Source organism: Phodopus roborovskii, unplaced genomic scaffold, assembly GCF_943737965.1.
Source record: "Phodopus roborovskii unplaced genomic scaffold, PHOROB, whole genome shotgun sequence".
NCBI lineage: Eukaryota > Metazoa > Chordata > Mammalia > Rodentia > Cricetidae > Phodopus > Phodopus roborovskii.
Window position 1 is genome coordinate 1,780,771 of NW_026126682.1, and position 21,104 is coordinate 1,801,874.

Consider the following 21,104-nt stretch of genomic DNA (forward strand, 5'->3'; position numbering starts at 1 on the left):
ATCCTGTGATGGATTATAGTCTCATCAATGAATTCAGTTCTACATGAATTATTTCAGTATTACCTCTAGGGTCACACATCTTGAAAACACTAATTATGAATGTTACATGTGTATGTTTTTTGTACCTAACAATTTTATACCATGACTTCGTTTTAGTGATATGCTTGTTGATGTGTGCAGTAGCATAAGCTCAGGTGAGTTATTGATCTGTCAGGTATAGCAGAAAAAGACTGAAAATAGCAAGAATGGACTGGGAACTGGGTGAAAGTTATCTGTGGTAATTAGCATAGTGGCTACAATGCCAGTATAAAAAGAACAAATTGAATGGATTTCTAAGAAACACAAAACCAGTACAAAAAATAAAAATATATGTGCTATGAAACTGTGAAGGAAAATTAAAAAGATCATCTAGCATTAGGTGCTCCTAACAGACTCATGTTTTTTTGTAACAACTTTTCTCAAGTTAGTAGATCTATTTTGGGAGGTTGTACATCCTTTGGGAGGTGGGGCCACCAACAGAGTAAGTGGGTTTCTGGGGAGTAGGCCTTGATAGTTATAGCCTAACTCTGATTGTGGTCCTAGCTTTGCTTTGCTTCATAATTCCCTCAAGTGTGAGCATGCTTCTGGAGCACGCCATAATGGATTACATTTTTAAAGGTTGAGTCATTTCTCTTAAAAGTTGCTTCTTTTGGATGTTTGGTCAGAGTGGTGAAGGAAGTAACTGCTATGTCTATGCTAGTGTGGGACTGGAGAAGAGGCTCAGTGGACAGTGTGAGCATGCAAATGGTGGTGAATCAAACAAGTCAACAGCTATTTGTCTCATGTGCATGGAATTTTCAAGAACTAAAAGCATTCTATTTGGGGCAGGAGAGATGGTACAGGAGATAAGATAGCATGCTGCTCTCGTAGAAAACCAGTTTGGTTTTCAACCCCCCACTGCTGGCAGTTCATAACTGCCTGTAAATCCCACTTCAAAATATTAGGCATTCTATACACTTGCACATATGTACACACAGATACAAACACATAAATTTTATATATATATATATATATTCAAGACAAACAAAAACATCTCTTCTTAAAGCTTAAACTAAGGATGTACAGAACGGACTCTCATCCAACTGCCCAGATATGAGAGTTTGACATGGCAGCAAAGAGCCTCATCATCCACCCCAGGCAAACCACTTACACTGTGGTGGCCTTTCTGATATATCAGCTTCACGAGGCTAACAAGATCTCCTGAGCAAGTTGGGAGCATGGAGGAAAGGAAGAGTGAGTTAGGAGAAAGAGAAGGGGAGAAGAAGAGGGGAGAGGTATGCATGAGGGTAACCGGAAGATGAGACAGGGAAAGAATAGAGGAGAACAAGAAAAGTGACAGGTGTTTTAAAACCCAGCTGGGATATACTCAGATTCTGCCACTGAAGTAATTTGGGCCAATCTGAGAATTCAGCTTCTACTTTTACCCAGCAGCCTAACTTTTGGACTTTGGAATTGCCTAGCAAAGCTCCATGGTCCTGTAACCTAATTCCTTATAATAAATCTCTTCATATGTTAAAAAATAATCTTTAAAAACAGGATTGTGTTCAACCTACCTGGTTGTGGTAAAGACTCCATATACAACAGGATTTCTTTCATCTCTCGTAGGGAGTAAATAAATGTCTTCTGTAAATGGAAAAATAATTATGTAGCAATTTTTTTCAGTATTACATTTGCTTTGTAATAATATATAATACTTCAAGAACTCTAAGCAGCATACAAAATAAAGATGAATCACTACACTATTAAGAACTTATGAGTAAAAGCTTTCTCATCTATGTGACATAACTTCCTAGTGCTATGTGTCAACCAAGTGTAAATGTGATGACTCAGCAGTCTCCATGACTATTTCCAATTATGAATATATGATTTCATATAAAATGAAAACCAGAGACTAAACAGAGACTAAAGAAAGATATTACCCAGCAGTAAAAAAAAAAAAAAAAAAAAAAAAGAAAGAAGTTGGGCTGCAATGGCTCCAGCCTAGTGTTTCAATATGAAAATAGCTGCATGTTCAAAGAATACAGCGCTGATAGTAAAGTGGTCCTAGAATGTTTTGCATGATTATGCAAGATGTGGTGAGTTTATTTTCAATATGAGTAAAGCACAAAATACTAATGAAGTAATTGGTGGACTTAATTATTTTGCACACTTGAAAATAAAATTATAAGACAAAAACTAATGGTGTTGACTTGATTGGCAAGTAGAGTCTTTCCAGAACTAGATTTGAGAAGAATAAAAGAAGAGAAATGAAATTTGTCTGCCGCCTCTCTGAATATGTTTTGATTCAGATGAGCATGGCCAATAAATATTCCACTGTCCAGCAGAGGGCATCCTAGGAACAAAGAATCCAGGTTCTTCTACCTGTAGAGGATTGCTCCCACCAAGGAAAAGGGGAAGAAGGGGAACACATGGATAGATTTTCTATTTGCATGATCCACGTCTTCTAACTACTACAATTCTGTTTCCTTTGTTAAATTAAAGGATTTTTCAAATACAGAAATACTTCATTATATTGTGCATCAAGACAGAGAGAAAAACATAGGCTTTGTGTGTTTCAAATATCAACTTAGTAAGAACAACTTCAGGCTGAGCTTATTTGTGAATGTATGCATCTGCGCATCTGATGTTAAAGTACATAAATACTGAATTACTTGATTAGGCAGTAAGACTCTTCTGAGAACAAAGGACATGTGACTTACGGAGTTCATCAAAATGAGTATCTGCCCCATCACTTCCAGGAATTGAGCAAATCAGTCTAGCCTTAAGAAAAGTAGTCCATTTGTTTATCAGACTTCGTTGTCCACCTACATCATTCTAAATGAATGGGAAACAAAAAAAGGTTAAAAAGTTACCAATAGAAATCTACATTTAACCAAACCCGGTAGGCATTACAGGTAGTATCTTATAAATACTACCTTTTAGAAGGCACACAGATCCAGTGTTTGCTTCAACTACTCAATAATGGGAAAGTTAGTTTGTCACTCAACCATAAATGTTTTCTTATGGTTAAATGAATGCAATGCAAGCAATTTAACTCTCGTGAGTAAGTAGATGCAGGCAAGACTGCAGTAATTAAAGCAGGCTGGAATCAAATGCTGTGTCTGCCAAGTTTTTGTTCCATGACCTATAAAATGCTAATACATCTCTATTTTGTCATTGATAAAATATGATTAATTTCTTGAAATTCAGTTATTTTGATGATCAAATGGAAAGTTTTGTGTAATGTTTTTAGTATAGTGCCAGGAAACTGAGTTCAATAGCTGTTACAATGACTTATGTATCATTTATGTGTTTAAGAACAAAGTTTTCTTGTTTTAGAAATAGGCTTTATTATAGAGTAAAAAAATTGTCTTCCTCAAACTAATGTAGTACTAATTAAACATCAAGGAATCATAAGTATACACATACTTACATAAGAAAATAATTTTCAATATTAATGTACATTTACATACATTATTTTTCTCAGAAGTTTTTTTATTTAAAATGATTTTGAACATTGAGCCAAACATAAACATCCATATCAAATAAACAGAATAAATAGAATTATGTCCCTTTATATACTGCATTGTTAAGGTTTTAAAGAATGTTTTTGTAGCTTTTTTCCTGTGCTTATAATAAATAAAATGCAAATTATTCATGGAATGCATATAATAGACATTTTGTTTCATTAAAAAGTATTCTTAGATCAATTTTCCATCAATCTACTTACATTTAAATATGTTAATTAAATTTTTTGTCTTTCCTCATCCCAAATTCTAGAAAGTTAGTAAAAAGTTAATAGACAGGTTGGGCATTTGAATTTCTAGTACTACCTTCTCTGCCTTTGTCTATAATCTAGACTAAATTGGAGGAGAATATCAGAATGACTACTCTAAGAAAGAAAATTAAATATATTGTATATATAAACATATATACACACATATACATGTATACTTCAAAAAAAAAAAGAAAACACAGAAAGAATATCAGTTAGCCTCCTAACTTCAGGGAACTTCAGGCCAATCACAAAGTGACATTATATGCAACACGCATTGTGACTCATTTCTTACATTCCCTCCTGTTCAAAAGAAATAGCTGATGATCTTTAAAATTCAGTAATAATTATCCTGTTTTGATTTATTTTATATTTTTAAGAAACAACAATATAAACTGGAGGATAATTTTAAAGTGAAGGCATTGATCTTGAATAAAACACTTCATGTACTTGATGAACAAACCATAACAACATCTCACAGATTTTTTTCACGCATGTCTTTTTTTTGAAAAGTTTGACACAGAGTCTCAGTCTGTGGCCCCAGGTGGCCTGGAACTCATTATGTAGACCATGTTGGCTTGAGCTAGCCAAAATCCACCTTCTTCTGCATTCTAAATACTGTGATTAAATATGTGAATCCCTTCCCAGAAACTATCTCTTTCCTTTACAACATAAATTATTCCAAGGTATTGTGAACAATAGAATGGATCCATAGGTTACATATATAACTATATAATCACATGTATATGCATACATACATTAAAAAGCATGGACCATTCAGAAAGGGCTGAAAATTGGGAGAAACAGGAGAGTAGGATTTGGAAGATTTGTTTTGTTTTGTTTTGTTTGTCATGCATGCAGTTTAGAATTTCTGCCTACAACAGCATTTAGTTTTTAGACATTTTCAGTTAGCACCAGAAAATTCCACTCCTTTGTGCCTTTGCCGATCAGAATATTCTTTACAGCACTACCAATGTGGTGCTAAACAAACATACATTCAATCATTAATAACTAGTGTTAAAAATGAAATGGGCCAATTAGTTAGAAAGGTGGAAGGACAAAGAGTTGGAGCCTCTGCTGGAGTTTCTGCACACTGAGAACAGCAAAAGAAGTTTTGGGAAGAGACAGATTGGATCCTATGTCTTTTCAATGGCAGTGGTGTCAGGGTACATGTAAAGATGAGTTGCAGAAATGTCCCGGAGGCTGTAAAATAGGCGTAAAGAGGAATAGAGGAATAGAGCAACCCAAAACGCACCGAAAGAACCAAGACAAAGCTTGTTTCAGTGAAAACTGGGATCAATTAAACTAGTGAAGGAAAATATTAGAAAAGTAAATTAGGGGAAGACCAATGGAGTCTTTCATACAAAGCCAAGGTGTCTGTGTGTTATTAAGTTCACAATGAAGAAGTGCTTAAGCATTGTAATTAGAAAAGAAATGAAATAATTATATTTGTCTTTAAGAAAACCACATAGCATAATAATGGCACTCAAGTAACACGCATGTCTATATCTGCTCTTAAATATCTATTGTGCATATTTATTATTTGAGTATCATTGCTCAAACAGTATTCTTTTGATGATTCTGATGTCTCTGAAGATGCAATGGCAGACATTTCTACATATTTACTTTTTCTTTTAATATTATTTTACATTTTGATCCCAGTTCCCTCTCCTCCCTCACTCTTTCCCTCCCTCCCAGCCTTCCATGCTCCAAATGTTCATGTCTCAGAAAATGCAACTCCTCTCTAAATATCCTGGTATGTAAAATGTCAAACATTGTCCCTGTTTGATTTTCAGTTCTCATCTATGGCAAACATGAAAAAACTCCAACCTACTAGCTCCAGATTTACTCATTAAAAAGGAATGCTTTTTTAATTGGCTAAATAAAATTGCAATCTTTAAAAAGGAATAATCTTCGACTGCTTTTGGCTCTCTACTCAGAAGCATCATAGCGTTCCTTAGGGAGCTCATAATATAAACAAACAGAACAAATCAGGTCAAAGTCACCTGCTTTCATCAGAGCAGCAAGCACAACTTTGGCACAATGCTCTCAGTAAGGACTAAAATTGTGCTGGACAGTAACTGTGAGAGAAACCTAGAGCTCCGGGAGGGAAGTTCAGCACACTAGACTTTGTGTTTCTTCTGCAAGGAAGTATAGGTCTGACTTTGTTGTCCAGCTGTCAGCCCCTGTGTTTGTTTGCAAATCCACAGAATCCCCTCTGAGAGCTTTGAGTCCAGAAGAGGGCTGAAAGGAGGTAATCACTCTTGTACTAAATTGTCACGTCTTAGCTTATTTTTGTGAAGCTCTCCAGAAACTGGCAGTTTCACCAACACAAAAGATGTATTACTGAGATGTCAGAATCGGCAGCTCATGGTCACCAGTCAGTTCTGTGTGCCTCCTCTCTATTTATCACGGTTCCTTTGTTGTTGTGTCCTCTACACAAAGATGCACATGAAAGTAACAAAGAGATGAAGGTAAACAAGCCTGAACTCTTTGCTCCTCCTGGGTGGTGAATAAGGAGAGTGCCCATGTGTAATCATTTGCTTGGGTTTTGACAACAGATTACGAATTGCTTTCATCCAGTAATAAGAGGACCAGTCATGATTGAGCCTAATCTAATGGAAGGAACATTTTTCATCTGTACAAGCAAATTTAGGTTTACATACTTATTAAACTGACATGCAAAGTAGCTCCAGACTCTCACACATGAGCTTTTATTGAGAGTTCTTTGTGACCTTAAGGTCTCTATACTGGATTCATGTGCTACACATGGTTTTAGCTGTGTAAAACATCAATATTAAGGATCTCTCAGGATCTTATATTGTCACTTTTACTTAAGTTTAGGAAAAAAAGATCTAGGGAAATATATTATTTGACTTTAAATTATATTGCTAAGTTCTGAATATCAAAGAAATTGCCAAAGCAATTGATAATATATTGAAATTGTAGTTCACGGGGTGGGGATGTGCTGAGTTAGTAACATGTTTGCATACATATATGAAGACTGTGTAGTCTTAAAAATAACCGAGTTCAACAAGTCACATGTGCTTTATGTAGTCAAGTGGCTAGTTTTCTTCTCTGCTATTTTTGTTAGTATATTTTTCTTTGCTTTCTAAGTTATTTCAACTTTAGCTGCACGGATAAAGGGTTCTTGGTTGTCAAGCTACCTGGAATTTACTTGAGATCCTAAGCATTATAAAAGCCCTGGTGTCCGTGATAGCAGTTGAGAGTTGGTGCTAATAGGTCCATGTTGGTAAATGGAAGTTGCTCTGTTGGGTTCTTTTTCTAAAGACATACATTTCTATAACTCCAGTCTCTCAGGAGAATAAATAATACTTTTTGTTTCGTGGCATTTCACTCTTTCTATGTGAGTCACTAAGGCTTCAACATTTGTTCCTATGACTTACCTGAGAGAATTATGAAGTATGATATCCCATCAAAACTGTTGTTATTATGTCATAAATTTCATTTTTATTAGTGAGAATAGTTTTTGATGATCTTCCCATGAACCAGTCACAAGAAACCAGTTACAGCTTATTAAAGACTTAGAGTAGAAAGCATTGTGTTTTCATTTGTTTGTGAGGTGGAGTTTCTCTATCATAATTAGTTCCTTCTAAGTACAGAAATATCCTCATTAAAGCTCTTCTTTGTGGTGCATTGATAAGGCTTTTAATATTTATTTTCTTATTTTCAGGGAGAGATGGTCATGGGAGACACAGAATGCATATGAAGATCAGAGGACAATTTGAAAGAAATCAGTTCTCCCCCTTTGACCATTGGGTTCTCATGCTTGATGGCAAGTGGCCTTATCTGCTGTGCCATCTCACACACCCTAAAATATTGATATATTTTAATGTACATGGTATATGTCAAATGAGGCTTTGGGGGCCTTATTCCAAGTTTCACCTTATTTCTCTAATGTTATGATTGCAGTTTTAAGCTTTTAAGCCTGCCATCTTGAGATGGGATTATCCTCACTATTTTTATTAACTTGCAAAGAAACAAGTAGGCCATTTTTTTTTTTTAAGTTTTTAAAACCCTGTCCATAGAAATAACCCAGTGAATCCAGAGAAGACACAGAGAGGAGTCAGCTGGGCAGTTGCTATGCAGTCATCCATCATCTTGAACAGTTACATTCTTTAGAATATTTGATAACATATTTTACCACAGGGCTATTTAAAGCTTGCTAGATGCAGCTTTTATGACAAATCAAATAAAGAATATGATTCACTGAAACATAATATTCATTAGATCAAATCACAACTATATTCTTTCTCTAGTGTTCCTTTCTGACATTTTGATAACAGGCCATAGAAAAACCTGTGTGTTTAGCTCCAAAAGGCATCAGTGGTAGAATAATATTTTCATTTATTGAAAACTACTATACAATTTCTATCATATTTCAAAGCAAGGCCAGTTTTGTTAATTCCTAATATAATACAAGAATAAATATTGTTGATGACAGCACCTGGAGAGGAGAACACAGAGAAGATGTTTGCCTTTAAATGCTTCAGAAAATTCCCCTTGACACAAGAGTACAGATAAACAACATTGGGCATATACAAAATGTTTTCAAAGGTGAAACTATCACTCTAACTTTCATTGTCTTAATTTTTTTGGAGTGTATTATTTTCTGGGTCTGTGGATTTGAAAAATCTGTTTTCCCACAAAGTAATTCCATCAATACTGAAAATCTTTTTTGTTATTTTTGCTTATTTGATTGTTTCTTCGTTTGCTTTTTGAGACATCATCTCATATAGTTCATGCTGGTCTAGAACTCACTAAGCAGCAGAGGATGACTTTGAACTTTGGATCCTCCTGCCTCTATCTCCCAAGTACTGGGGTTATAAGAGTAACTACCATGCCAAGTTTTATATATGCTGAGTATAAAATATCAACAGAGATTTTTTTCAAGGAAAAGTTTTCTCTCTGCTTTAGGTTGTTTCTGAAATAATATTCATAGGCAACTGCTTGTGATTTGCTATAGGAGAACATCAATGCAAAAAGGGGGAACTGCTTTTCAAACTATATATGGAAACCAGAAAGAGTACTAGATAACTCATTGCACTAAAGAATTTGTTCCTAAGCACAAGCTGGTTAGGTTGCATACACCCCCACAGGCAGCTTTCAGATAGTGCCAAGGCTTCCTAAGTTTTGTTTTTAAAGCTACAGCACAGCAAACATTATAAATCCCTTCCCAGGAACTTCACTGACAGGAAAACAGATGGAAGTGCCGTACATCTGTAACTGTGGGCACTAAATCTCTCACTTAGGTTGTAAGTGACACGCTAAAAGTAAGCACAAAAACCACAGCCCAGTGGAGATCAATAAATACAGAAAGTGTCATCAGCCTCAAAAACAACTCTTCAAAGGCAGTGATGTCCAAATAGGGCCATATATCAAAGTAGACAATGCAAGGGGAATGGAAGCAAACAGCTATTAATGAGACCCCTAGGCAAGTTATGTGAAAGGGCCATCCAAATTGAATTCCTGGCATGGACAAAAGGAAACGCTCAAAACAAAAAAGAGAACTGGCATAGCCTGCAGCTCGAGCCTACAGTGGGCTGCATAAGCCCAGCACAAGGCTTCCAAAAATGAAGGGAATCCACGAGTAATCAAAATAGCCTTAAGGTGCAAAACGGCCAGCTAGCCTCACTAAAGGCACTGGCATTTCCTGGCATTAATAAGAACACACACACACACACACACACACACACACACACACACACACACACACGGGGGTATGTGTATAGATACAGTAGTATCTGAAGTGCAAAATAAATAGAAGTCTTTGCATAGTTTACCTCATGCTGCTGTGACTGATCAGTCAGTGTGTAATTCCTCACCATGGAGATATAAATAATTTACTGTGAATGACAGAAATTCACCAGGGTGTAAGATGGTCCACTTACTACTTCAAAATATTGACAGTTCAACAAGACTGAAGATTTAAGTAGAGCTTAAGATGGATTCTATAAATCATTTAAGGCTAAGCACCCTATTTTAAATACGAATGAATTGCTAACTAGTTGGACTACAAAGTCACAACCATACGAAAAGATAATTCCTGTGAAAAGGTATATGATGGAAGTCATTCTTAGTTTGAAAGAGGGTCTTCATATAAAGAAATTCTCCTCAGCTAGTATTGATTAATTATGTAATGTAAAATTAACTTCTGTTAATTGACAGCTTTTCCTAACACATCTCTCAGACAGAATTTATAAGGTTCTTATTAATACACTTTTACTAGATATGGTTCTGAGGTACATTCATTGTGTTCAGAAATATTATATATTTACAAATTACAAGTATTTCTATAACTGAGAACAAATCAGAGAGCTGGAAAATGAAGTGGTTTAGAGCACTTGCTGCTCTTTCAGAGGACCAGAGTTTAATTCCCCGCACTCATCTCAGGTGGCTCACAGTACCCTGTAACTCCAGCTCCAGGGGATTTAATACCTTCAGGCCTCTGTGAGTTCCTGTAGACATGTAACGTACACTCACACAGAAAGACATTACACATAAATAAGAATGAGAAATTTTCTTATATTGACAACAAAAATAACAATAGTTTCTGTGTATTTTCAACTAACACAACAATAGCTGGGCATGATGTTGCATGTCTGGAATCTTAAGGGGATTGTGAAAGTTTGAAGTGAGCGAGGATTACACAGTGAGTTCCAGACCAGCCTGGCCTCCTGAGTGAAATACTGTGTTCAATTCAACAAAACAAATGGAAGCATAATACGATACCACTGCTTGCCAATACAATATGGTAGATAACACACAGGATAATACGGCCATCTCCTTCAGCTCATAAGAGATGCTAAGTTGAATAGATTCCAAAAATCTATTTGTATGATATACGATATGTATGAATGCACACATTCAAGTACAATGACTAGGTTTTATATTTTTCACATGTAAGTCTCCTACATTAGCTTGTTATGTCCTTATACCCAGAAATCCATTTAAATCATCAATTGAGCATCTGCCACATGTAAATCCAATACTCTCACTTAAGCTTTTTTTTTTCTGGTACAATATTCATAGAAAATGTAGGTATTTGCATTGTACAGGTTAAAAATAGAAAAAGTGAGAAGAGGTAGGAGGTATATTTCAAGTTTAATGTTACTAACCCCTAAGCAGCCGTTATCACTTATATGTTGATTGTAAAATCTTGGCTTTTAACACCTGATCATACCTGACTATAACATCATTGAAAAAACTTTGGTTTCTTTGTTCTTTCTTTCTCTTCCCCTCCAATCCCATCCACATACTTTCCTCCATCTTCATTCTATTGCCTTTACCTGCATCCAGCTCCTGATGCAGGATATGGATTGTGGATACATGTGCCCACCCACAACACATTTTTGAATGAATTTTTTTATTTAGTTTACATACCAAACATAGTTTTCCCTCCCTCTTTTAGTCTCTTTCCATAATCCCAGATCCCTTCTCCACCTGCCCCAGCCATTCCTCCTCTGCCTCCATTCAGAAAGTGTAAGCTGCTGGTGGTAATTCAAATTTACAATCATTTCAGACATCAGTATGGGGCCTTCTCAGAAAACTGGGCATTAATCTACCTCAAGACCCAGTGATACCACTCATATCACAAAGGATGTACACTCTTACCACCACAAAGATATTTGCTCAAATATGTAGATAGTAGCATTATTCATAATAGCCAGAACCTGGAGACAGTGTGCAGTAGCTGCTTTTTTTTTTTTCATCAGAACATCATTGCCATGACTGGTGGTAACTATCCACTATCCTTCCCATCATACTACACTACAAAACAAATTCTTCTCCAATTGATTTTGTGGAAATTTATATATTTTTAAAAATTCTGCTTTTGTGTTTCATCTTACCTACAAATATTTCTGAATAATTTGTTACTTCCATGACTCAAAATCAAAAATTATATTAGCAGATTAAAAACTCTAGACCTGAGACTTTACAAACCTCAGCTTCATAAGTAGCTTAATAGGCTACACAACATCTACACTGTTTCCTACTTCATAAAGGAATCACCATTTCTGCATTGTCAAAACCCATTCCTTGTCTTCTAAAATCCAGTTACCAAGCATATAGGAGTACTTATCTCTAAGACAAGTTTCATCTAAGATGATACTACCTAAGAGATACCATGTCATTCTACTATCATTTCTGGAATAAGAACAAGAAAGCATTATGAATTCAGTTCTTTGTCTTGATAGCCATATTTCAACATCACAACATTTGATTATTCATTAAATACTTCAAATATGAACATGACCGTGATCATGGATTATATTAGTTTGTACCTATCTACTAGTAAGAAAACGATATGTATTTGCACTTTAGATATGTACAAATAGATTCCCTTTGAAATGCCTCCTAAGTAGTCCTTCATGTATGTAATCATACTATGTTGGATACAACAGACTTCCTAATCAAAAGTATTTCTCAATCCAGATGCATTCTTTAAATGTGGGCTAAATATATCCATCTTGTCCCTCTATACCTCAAATACTGAATAACTCGTTATTGCCTAGGATCATGTTCTCACTTGCTAACATGGAAACAAGACTTTTTAACACCTAATTTACAACAAACACATTGCTCCCCTGACACATGCTTTGAATTTTTGATACAAGATTTCATCATTCTAAGAACAAGATCTGCCCTGTCAAATGCTGCGTGGAATGCTTGTCCTCCATTTCTCCATGTAGCACAGTCCTGTTCATGCTATAGAATTCATTTCAATCATTCCCTTCATAAGATGTTTTCAAACTTCACTGATAGCTTAGAGTTCAGATATCACTTAGTTATATCATCTTATATTATGAGTATTATTTATATGTATTACCTTCAGTGCACTTTGAGATACTGAGATAACTCAGTATCCGCAGTGTAGTGTATGGTCTACAGAAGTAATATTTTGTTGCATTAATAAAATATTCAAATAAAATGCATGAATAGATTATAATATTAAACATATCAACCTTTTTCTTGAACAACCTTTAATCTTTGTGTGTGTGTGTGTGTGTGTGTGTGTGTGTGTGTGTGTTAGAGTGAGAGAGACCGAGAGACAGAGAGAGAGAGAGAGAGAGTAGTCTATTAACACAAATCTCTTTCTTACCAATAGTTTTATGCCAAATAAATCAAGAAAACAGATTTTCCAGGTCAATATAACATCATTTTTAAAAGTTTAATACACAAAAGAGCAGAAAATTCTTGAACTGTCATATGCTCCTCTTTGTGTAAAAATATTAGTTAAATATGAAAGCAATTAATGTCAGAAAGAAGAAAACCTTTGTGTTTCCAAATACGGACTGTGGGAAAACATGAGCGGAACAAATAGGACAAAAGACTCGCAGGCTATTAGAACAAAACCTGGTAAAGTCAAAAGGCTTCCACTGCTTATTCTCAATTCTGCCTACTGTGGTATCTTCCTTCTAGACTATATTCTTATAATTATCAAACTCAATTTTGTTACATGATAATGATTTGGATTTTTATTATTACTTTACAAAAAAGTAGAGAAAAATATTAAGACATTTTGGAAGTAAAGTGAATACCCTCAAAAAAGAATAAGTTGCACTAATATCAGAAGAATTGTTTTATGTTAATTTATAAAATAAGAATGACTATGAGTTTGATGTGCTGTAATTAAATAAAAAAAAAAGCACTTAGAACCAGATATCGTGAACATTTGACCAATAGGTCACAGCTATAGTTTGCAGTTTTAAGATGTCACCCAGTTAAAAGAACAATTAAGAGATGATAGGTTTGAAGAGAAAACTGACTCTAGAGAAATGTCCAGAGACCTACAAGGATAATCCCAAGTACAATCTGAGCAACAGTGGGGAGGCTATCTTAAATGCCCTTCCCTGATAATGAGATTGATAACTAACTTATATGCTATCCTACAATTTTCATGTAGTATCTGTTGGAAACAGAAGCAGACATCCACAGCTAAACACTGAGCCGAACTACTGGAATCCAGTTACAGAGAGGGAGGAATGACAAGAAAATGGGGTGAATACCAGACTACAGAAACCCACAGAGACAGCTGACCTGAACAAGGACCCCTAGACTGATAGGTGGGAAACCAGCATTGAACCAACTCAGACCCCCTAAACATGGGTCTCAATTAGAAGGCCTGGGCAGTCTAAGGGACCTCTAACTTTGGAACCAGGATGTATCCATTGTGCATGAAAGGACTTTGGGAGCACATTCCCCATGGAGGGATACTCCCTTAGCCTAGAGACAGGATGGAGGGTCTAGACCCTTCTCCAAATGACTTGACAGATTTGAATGATTCCTAGTGGGGAATGGGATAAGAAGGGCATCAAGGGGCATGGGAGGGAGGAAAGGAGGAAAGGAGGGAGGAAGAGATGAGACACACTGAGTGAAAAGTCTCTGTTTAGTAATCTTCCGAATCGTCTTTATTTGATCTCATGATTTGATAGATGATCAGATGACAGACTCTTACTGTGCAGTCTCAGAGGCTTTTATTTTGAGTTGGGAAGACTTATTTACTTTATTTTTTCTGACTTTTCAGGTTTGCAGAAGTTTTTTTTTTTTTTTTTTTTTCACAGCTAAAAAGAAACATTCCATAGTTAATGCTTGGAGTCCTGCCTATAGTTTTTATATAGAAATGTATAACTGTGACAAGGGTCGAAGTATTCATCCACTCTTATGATTCATTTACACCAAAATAAAACCTTTACTTTGGTACAAATAAATTTCAATCAAATGGATTTTATCCATTATGAAACAAGCATTGAACTTTCTCACAAATAGCATACTTGTTGTACATGTTTTTTAAAAAGTCACATGAAATGCATTTAGTGCTCGTAAACCCCTTCTGACATATTTAACATACAAAGTGTCAATCTGATGGGTGGCTTTCAGGGTCATTATACTGTTGTTATATGGCATGCTTCAGTACACTAACATATGAAGAGCACTCTAGGCATGGCCATTCAACTTAGCAGGAGGCTTTGAAAGAAGACTGTGGGGTTTTGGACTCTAAGAGAATGGGGATGCCTTTTAGAGAATCTGTCCCCTGTGGGGGCAAAAGGATCAGTTTGAGAGACAGCATTATTGGCTAGGATAGTACGTAAAGAATGGTCTGGGCTCAAAAGTCGGCTTCATTCAAAAGATATGTTGTCACTTGCAATTTCAAGTGTGGTGATGGTTTGTATTCCTGTCCCTGGAAGTATTCAAAAGCCTAAGGGTACAGAGTGAAACAAAAAGTGACAGGCTTATATGGAAGAAAATGAAAAGTTTGTTTAAGACCAAAGAAAATTCCTGAAGAAGGTATTTATTAACTTAACAGCTCTTGGTCATAACTGATTTATTTCTCCTTAGGAAAGTTCTTTCGGCAGGGCAAATCCAGGAAGAATGCATACATTCAGACATCAAGAATTTGCCTCAGGTGCTGTCTCTATTCTATAAAGTTCATAGACAGTCAACTAAAAGCCCCGATGGAACAAAATGTAAGTATCTTAAGCAGTTAATGTGGTTAGTATAACTTACATAAAATGGAAATATTCAGAACTAATTGAAGATTTCTTTAAGATAAGATTTTATACGTTTAGTTATCCTTTGTTCATTTTTCCTTCAGAACTTAATCTACATTAATGGTATACAAAGTATTTAATATAATCAGATATACCTGTATTTCAAATTCAGTTTTTCCAAACAAAGGACATGGTTGTTGCATGTGTGATGTACACTTATAAAAATACAGATAGTTTTGTTATTGGTTAAGTTACTCTAGTGACTATTCAATTTTTACGATAAGATTGTCTGTCTAATGAAAACATTTTCCCACTAGGCATCAGGACAGCAAGTGATCTTACTGGAAAGAGGATTAAGTGATGGAGCAATGTCAGCAGGGTACCAAAGAAGCACAAGGGATGCAGATCAAGAACTGAAAATCAAAGTTGATATTTGAAAATGACTTGTTTTTGCTTTTCACAATTGCATCTCAAAAAGTAGACATATACAAATATAAATTCAAATTACAACTTTATCAATAATGGATAATCTTGTTTCGTTCCACACTGAAGACAAATAACTTCATGCATATAGACAGGGATCTTAATAAAAACAAATCTTACCTTACATACTCTCCCAACTCTTGAAAGAATGCTTCTGTCTGATGTACTGCCTTCCTGGGATGATTCCCGAAAGAAGAAGTATATTTTATCATCATCTGGATTATAGGTGTCAGGAATGGGGAATGTGCCAATAAATTTTGCTCCTGTTTGGGAAATAAAGATTAGAGATACAAGTTAAAACAAAATAACACAGCCACAGTCATCTATGAGACTTCTGTATATGAAACAACTACCAGAATTTTCAAAAAGAGATCTGAGAGTCAAATGCAGGGCACACAATGTGCAGAAGTACAGTGTGAGTGCATGCAGTACCACGAAGAGCAATTAAAAAGTGCAGGAGGTATTTCAGAAGTGGGAAAGAAAGTGATTGGGGGATACAAGTGTTAGTGAGTGCCACTAAATCAGTCACAGACCATATCATCACAGGCATATATTCTGAAGAAATGCATTATTCAAAGATTTCATCACTATGCAAACATGATAGAAAGTAATTACATGAATATAATTGGCCATGATGTCCCACGACAATACAAACTTATGAGATTTCATTGTGTATGGAATATATATGGTGTGTTGTTGACCAAATGAAGTGCAGTTGAACCACCTTGAAATTCTTTTTCCATCTAAAGATTCTATAATTTTGTGTCCTCTTAATAATGAGACTACCTCTTTGTAACAACCATGCGATTTTAATGAACTTAGGGAAACCTGCAATGTCATTGATTATGAAAGCTGTGATATTCTTTACTGTACTGTGTGAAATTCACCAGAGGTAGCATGAAAATAACCAATACTGCCTAAGTCATTTTCAGCACATGCCCTAGAGATCCGCTTTCTGGGATTATAATTTTGTACATATGAACTTGCTCAAAAGTTCAAGAGACTAGTTATGTGTCAGGAGTTTTTTCACATAACATGATGCTCCTAATGTTACTGGTTTAGGTATATTAAAGTTCATCTACTAGTGGTTTAGTATACACAAAAGCACTATTCAACAAATGTGAATTACAGCTATCCATTGCAGTACAAACTTATAATATGAGGTACTATAGAGGCTAAGTCTAGAAGTTCACAAATACATGGCATACGTGGCGATTTCAAGGCCTACCATTGCAATTTCATGAGATTCTGTCTCCAAAATAGAAAACACACAAAGGATTGGTGACACCTCAGTGGTATAGCAGATTTAAACATGCATTAATTATGGGTCTCAGTACCACAAAATCACAAATCAAGGAAAAGATTAATGTGATTTTATTAAGAAGGAAGTTGTGAGGATGGTACTGGCATTGTTATGAGAACAATGTGACTGTGAAACCTGAGCACATCATGTACTCTCACTAATGACATCAATTATTCAAGTTAACAAATCTGTCTGTCCTGACCTAGGAAGGCATCCCTTTTGTATGACTAGTGACAAAGTATTTGTAGCACAAAAGGAAAAATGCCTTTGTGCTACTTCCAAGTGAGATAAAGTTTGCTAATGCCTTGTTTAGAAAGAATTAGGCAGTTCAAGTTGTTTCATTTAACTGTAAGTCAGCCTGATAACAATTCTGTACGAAATACACACACACACAATCTTACAATCAAATACAAGCACATTGCACATACACACATGCACACATCAAGTAACAAGTAGTTCTGTTATCAATCCAGCCTTTCCTAACCAACTCTTAGTCTCCTATCCAATTTTTGTGCCCTGGGGAAGGAGACGAAAGTAATGCCCCCACAAACTTCTATTTACTCATTATTTTCCAGTGGAATATTAGATTCTTCACAATTCAGCTTTTGTCAAGACCTATAAAATTACCTGACAGCTATGTTTAGAAAAGCACATGAGATTTGGAAATTTTTACTCTTTAATATATCTTAGATTGGCAAGGCTTAATCACGTTTCCCATCTAGATTTTGTTCTCCAAAATACCAAGGGCATATTCTAGTTGCTGTTAAATTGCAATTGATTTTAGACCCTGAGAAAACCATCCCTTTTACTAGAAGATGAACTCTTTTGACTTGTTATTTAAGTAATTTTTTAAAAGAAACATCACAGCTATGTAGAGTCCAGGGCATTTCCATTCCCAGCACAGGGAGTGGAGGTCAAGATCATTCTTCTAAATAATGAGTTTAAGGGTAGTTTAACTACAGGAACCCTGTTTCAAACAAGCACTCTAACAAACAAATAACCAGATACTAGAAAACATCATAGTGATTTTTTTCTATATGTGGGATTATGACTTTAACAAATTAATGAAAATAAATAAATACTACTAATGGCAACAACTTCTAGGATTAAATGATAATAAGAACTGACTTCAGTTTTCACTGAAATTTTTGCATATGTTATGACATGGCTACCAATTATGGTGTTCCAGTTGATTCAGAAAGAGTATCAATAGCCAGGTGGTAGTGACATGTGCATTTAATCCCAGCACTGGAGAGGCAGAGGCAGACAGAGGCATCTGAGGTCAAGGCCAGCTGATCTACAGGTTTGAGTTTCAGGACAGCCAGGTTGTTAAGCAGAGAAACCCAGTTTCATAAAAAAAAAAAAAAAAAAAAAAAAAAAAAAAAAAGAGGGGGGGGGGAGCATCAATGTGGAAAATGATAGCATTCATATAGATATAGACCTGGTCATTAATAACATGCCATAGAATGCTTTAATGGTCTCTAATGCAATGCTGGCAAAATAGATGCAAATCTCCAGTTATATTTAGAGACATGGACACTAAAATAAAACAACCCTTTATGAGATGCTTTTAATTATCTGAGTTTACGAGTCATTAGCATGTATATGACCACTCTGTAGATGAAGAAAGAGAATAGCTAGACCTATTATTAGTCCGTCGCCAATGATGTAGGCCTATGATGGAATGAGAGAGAGCAAGGATTGAATAAGTAAATATTTAATCCTTAGGGTGAGCTCAAAGGGGCCTAAGATGATTTAGAAAGCATTGGAATACGACTGGACCTCGTTATTTAGTACAGGATCTTAAAACAGACATTAGTGGGAGCATAATATATTGTGTCACTGAAATGTAAAGCAGTTAAAGTTACAAATGAATCATGATGACTCTTGAAATGTTGCTTTATTCCTGGATCTATGTAACTGACATTTCTAACTTTTAATTACCATTTTATTTCATTCTATTCTATTCTACCTTATTATGTGTATCGGTGCTTTGCATCCTTGTATATCTCTGTACCACTTGCATGGAAGCTGCACACAGAGGCCAGAAAATGGCCTTAGGTCCCTGGGAACTGAAGTTACCTTTGGTTGTGAACTACTTATTATGTTGCTGCTAGGATTTGAACGTAGATCTTTTGGAAGAACAGACAATAATCTTTACTGCTGCGGTCATTACTCTAGCTCATCAACACAAATTTATAATGAAAACGTGAATTCATGAGATATTTATACAGTTGTACAAAATTTACATTCTTGTCAGGTATAGTGGCATCACCTTTAATTCCTGTAGTCAGGTATGGGAGGTGGGCAGTAGGGGTGGGAAGAGTCAGGAGGATCTCTGCGAGTTTGGGTCCACCTTGGTCTACATAGTGATTGGTCTACATAGGACAGCCAGGGCTACATAGTGAAACCCTATATCAAATCTAAACAAAACAAACAAACAAAAAAACCTAACCAATCAATCAACCAACCAACCAAACAAACAAAATAACCTGAAAATATACAATCCTTTCCTTAGAAAGATAATGAAGATTTCATAATTTGAAACAGAAAATAGGATATAATAGGAAGACTAAATGAAAGGAGGAAATTTTTCATAAAGTATCCTTCAAGGTGGGCATGGGTACTCAAACCTAAATAGCCCCCGCAATTTGAATGACAGTACAGAAGGAATGGGAAGTATTCAAGGCAATCTTAGCTCACATAGTAGGTCCTAGGCTAGTCTTTGCTATAGAATAAGCCCCTCTAGCAAAAAGGAGCAGATGGGAAGGAGGGAGAATGGTTACCTGAAATGATTTGAGCCAGTTGATCATTACTTTATTTACAGAAACAAACTATGTAAAGAAGAGTAGAACACAAATGTTCTGAAGAAAGTACAGACATATGCAACATGTTGAGGCTGTGCTGCAGGCATGCACAAGGAAACCTTTGTGAAAATGAAAATCAACATGTGGCTGCTGCCAGAGAGCACCCCTAGAAATGAGCAACAGGTAGAGTCAATAGCAGCCCACATTTCAGGAATTTGTATGACACCAATGGAGGAGATTATCATTGCATTGAAAGCACTGACTCGTTAGCTATGAGATAACATATAACATGCAACATACAAGACTTTGTGCCATTCAGTCATTGCTGATTTTTATTGAGTTCTTAAATGTGGTTCTTTTATAAGTCTTGGAAGAAAATTGATTTTGAGGGGAATGGTGGGAAAGTCTAAGCCAAATGTTTATTATATGAAGAAATCTAATTACGGAAAAGAAGAGTCAGTATCAAGTAGTACTCTGTTCTGAGATTTAAACAATAAACATACTTGCAAGCTAAAAATAAATACAAGTTTTGAGAATAAGGCATTGCTTTCATGTAGATTACACTGAGGTCCTGTCTTAGAGCACTGTTGTTAGCATTTTATGATAGAAATTCTTTCCTGATTTGCTGCCAAATTTGGGTAAAAATAGCTATCATTTAATTAGTGCATGGTTGTTGAATTCAGCAATTTAAAATCATAGCAATAGACACCTGGGCTTTATTATAGCAAGACCCCCTCCTCTGGCATTTAAAATGTATGTCCTAATAGGGACAGTGTTTGAAAATAAGTGTTTTTACAACTGAACTTCTAGCATGACACAACAATGTACTGTCAACTGAAGATGACAAAAACTCAGCCTACAGAACACAGTATTTTTCTTTCCCCCACAAGCTTCTTTTGCACAGGGTGATCACACCTACCCCAGGACTTCATTGCCAGTGATTGTCTAATTGCCTCTTATTTCTTCTTATATCTTCTTCCAGTTGTTTTAACTTCTCTGTCCATGTGGGAGAATTTACAGACAAGAGTCTCAACAGAAACTTCAAATTAAAACCCCCTTCTAATATGGTAAAAATGAAAATTTAAAACAAAAGTTACCCACTACTCCAGAAAGAAAACAAAAACACATGGATCCCAAGGTTCATTACTTGTTTTCATTTTCCAAGTGGTGACATTCTTTAGTTCCTCCCTGAGCTTCTAACAAAA

At 35.7% G+C, this 21,104-nt stretch overlaps 1 protein-coding gene across 1 annotated transcript in view; it reads right to left on the reverse strand.

Moving 5' to 3' along the window:
* The window catches only part of Sema3d (semaphorin 3D), a 115,055-nt gene that overhangs the window by 32,985 nt on the left and 60,966 nt on the right, over window positions 1-21,104 (reverse strand). The window contains exons 7-9 of the mRNA XM_051174593.1: window positions 15,910-16,052; window positions 2,739-2,853; window positions 1,593-1,662 (exon numbers count right to left, since the gene is read on the reverse strand). Of these exons, the coding sequence (XP_051030550.1) occupies window positions 1,593-1,662; window positions 2,739-2,853; window positions 15,910-16,052 (328 nt within the window). The remainder of the gene's footprint in view (window positions 1-1,592; window positions 1,663-2,738; window positions 2,854-15,909; window positions 16,053-21,104) is intronic.